We start from the raw sequence: 1,271 nt of genomic DNA, 5'->3' as shown, positions 1-1,271 counted from the left end.
TCGTTTTTAATTTAGATTATTTTTATTTATTTTTGGACAAAAGACTACATCATTTTAAGGTTACATTATTTTAAAAAAGAAAATGAAGGCAACCATTGAAAATGCTTTAACCACCAAAATATTATCAATCAAAACGTGTTTATCTTTTATGGTTGGTTGCCGAAGAGTCACGCTAGTCTCTATATAAACCGTTCTTTCGAATCCCAAAATCATAACAAAAAAAATAAAGCTTGGAAATAGCACTAATAAACTAAGAAAATGAAAGTCATTTACTGTTCTCGACTTCTATTAATTTTGGCAGCCCTTGTAGGAGCTCTTGTTCATCCCTCGAGAGCTCAAAACAGTCCACAAGACTATGTAAACGCTCACAACCAAGCACGACAGGCAGTAGGCGTAGGTCCCGTGCAGTGGGACGGTACGCTTGCAGCCTTCGCTCAAAGCTACGCCGACCGACTACGAGGCGACTGCAGACTCGTACACTCCGGTGGGCCTTATGGAGAGAACTTGGCCTGGAGTAGCGCCGACTTTTCTGGCGTCAGCGCCGTGAACCTTTGGGTCAACGAGAAGGCTAACTATAACTACGCTTCGAACACGTGCATTAATGGAGAATGCCGTCACTATACTCAGGTTGTTTGGAGAAAGTCTGTGAGAATTGGATGTGGCAAAGCAAGGTGTAACAATGGTGGAACCATCATTTCTTGCAACTATGATCCTCGGGGAAATTATGTGAACGAGAAGCCTTACTAATGAGTTACTATGCATCGACATATAAAACACGTGCATATAGGACGTGTTTACAAATTCAATAAAGAACATCATATGCAGGATGTGTATCAATATTTAAAATAAATAAATATCAATGGTTACTAATTATCCGTTGCCTAGTTTACTATCCATTTAAAACCTAGTTAAAGATAAACTATATACGCCTCTCTCTCCGTTACATATTTGGTGACCGCTCGAGGTCAGGATACCATAACCGACACTGCATGGGATATTCATTTTGTATATAAAATTGTTTTTAGATTCAGTGCTGATCACTAAACAGCCACGAATGCTGCGGATCTGGCCACCAATGCTGGCATCTCGTACAATCTCATATATATATGAAAAAAGCGATAAGCGTTGTAAATCTGAAAAGCTAAGTATCACTGTATCTGTAACACAGTGATATAACGGAAGTATAGTTAACGTAAGGCTAACGTTAAATTAGTAGAATGCATACCAAATACGACTTTTCAAGTCAGTTAAAGTTTCAAAACAAAAACTGT

General features: G+C 38.6%; 1 protein-coding gene across 1 annotated transcript; it reads left to right on the top strand.

The window, feature by feature from the left end:
• Positions 1-200: 200 nt before the first annotated feature.
• On the top strand, positions 201-873 carry LOC106437008 (pathogenesis-related protein 1). The gene has a single exon (XM_013877950.3). It carries the CDS (start codon positions 259-261, stop codon positions 745-747), a length of 489 nt encoding a protein of 162 aa, XP_013733404.1. The 5' UTR covers positions 201-258; the 3' UTR covers positions 748-873.
• Positions 874-1,271: the final 398 nt, after the last annotated feature.

Source organism: Brassica napus, chromosome C3 (assembly GCF_020379485.1).
Source record: "Brassica napus cultivar Da-Ae chromosome C3, Da-Ae, whole genome shotgun sequence".
NCBI lineage: Eukaryota > Viridiplantae > Streptophyta > Magnoliopsida > Brassicales > Brassicaceae > Brassica > Brassica napus.
Note: the sequence above shows the minus strand (reverse complement) of the source record. Positions and strands in the feature narration are given on the sequence as shown.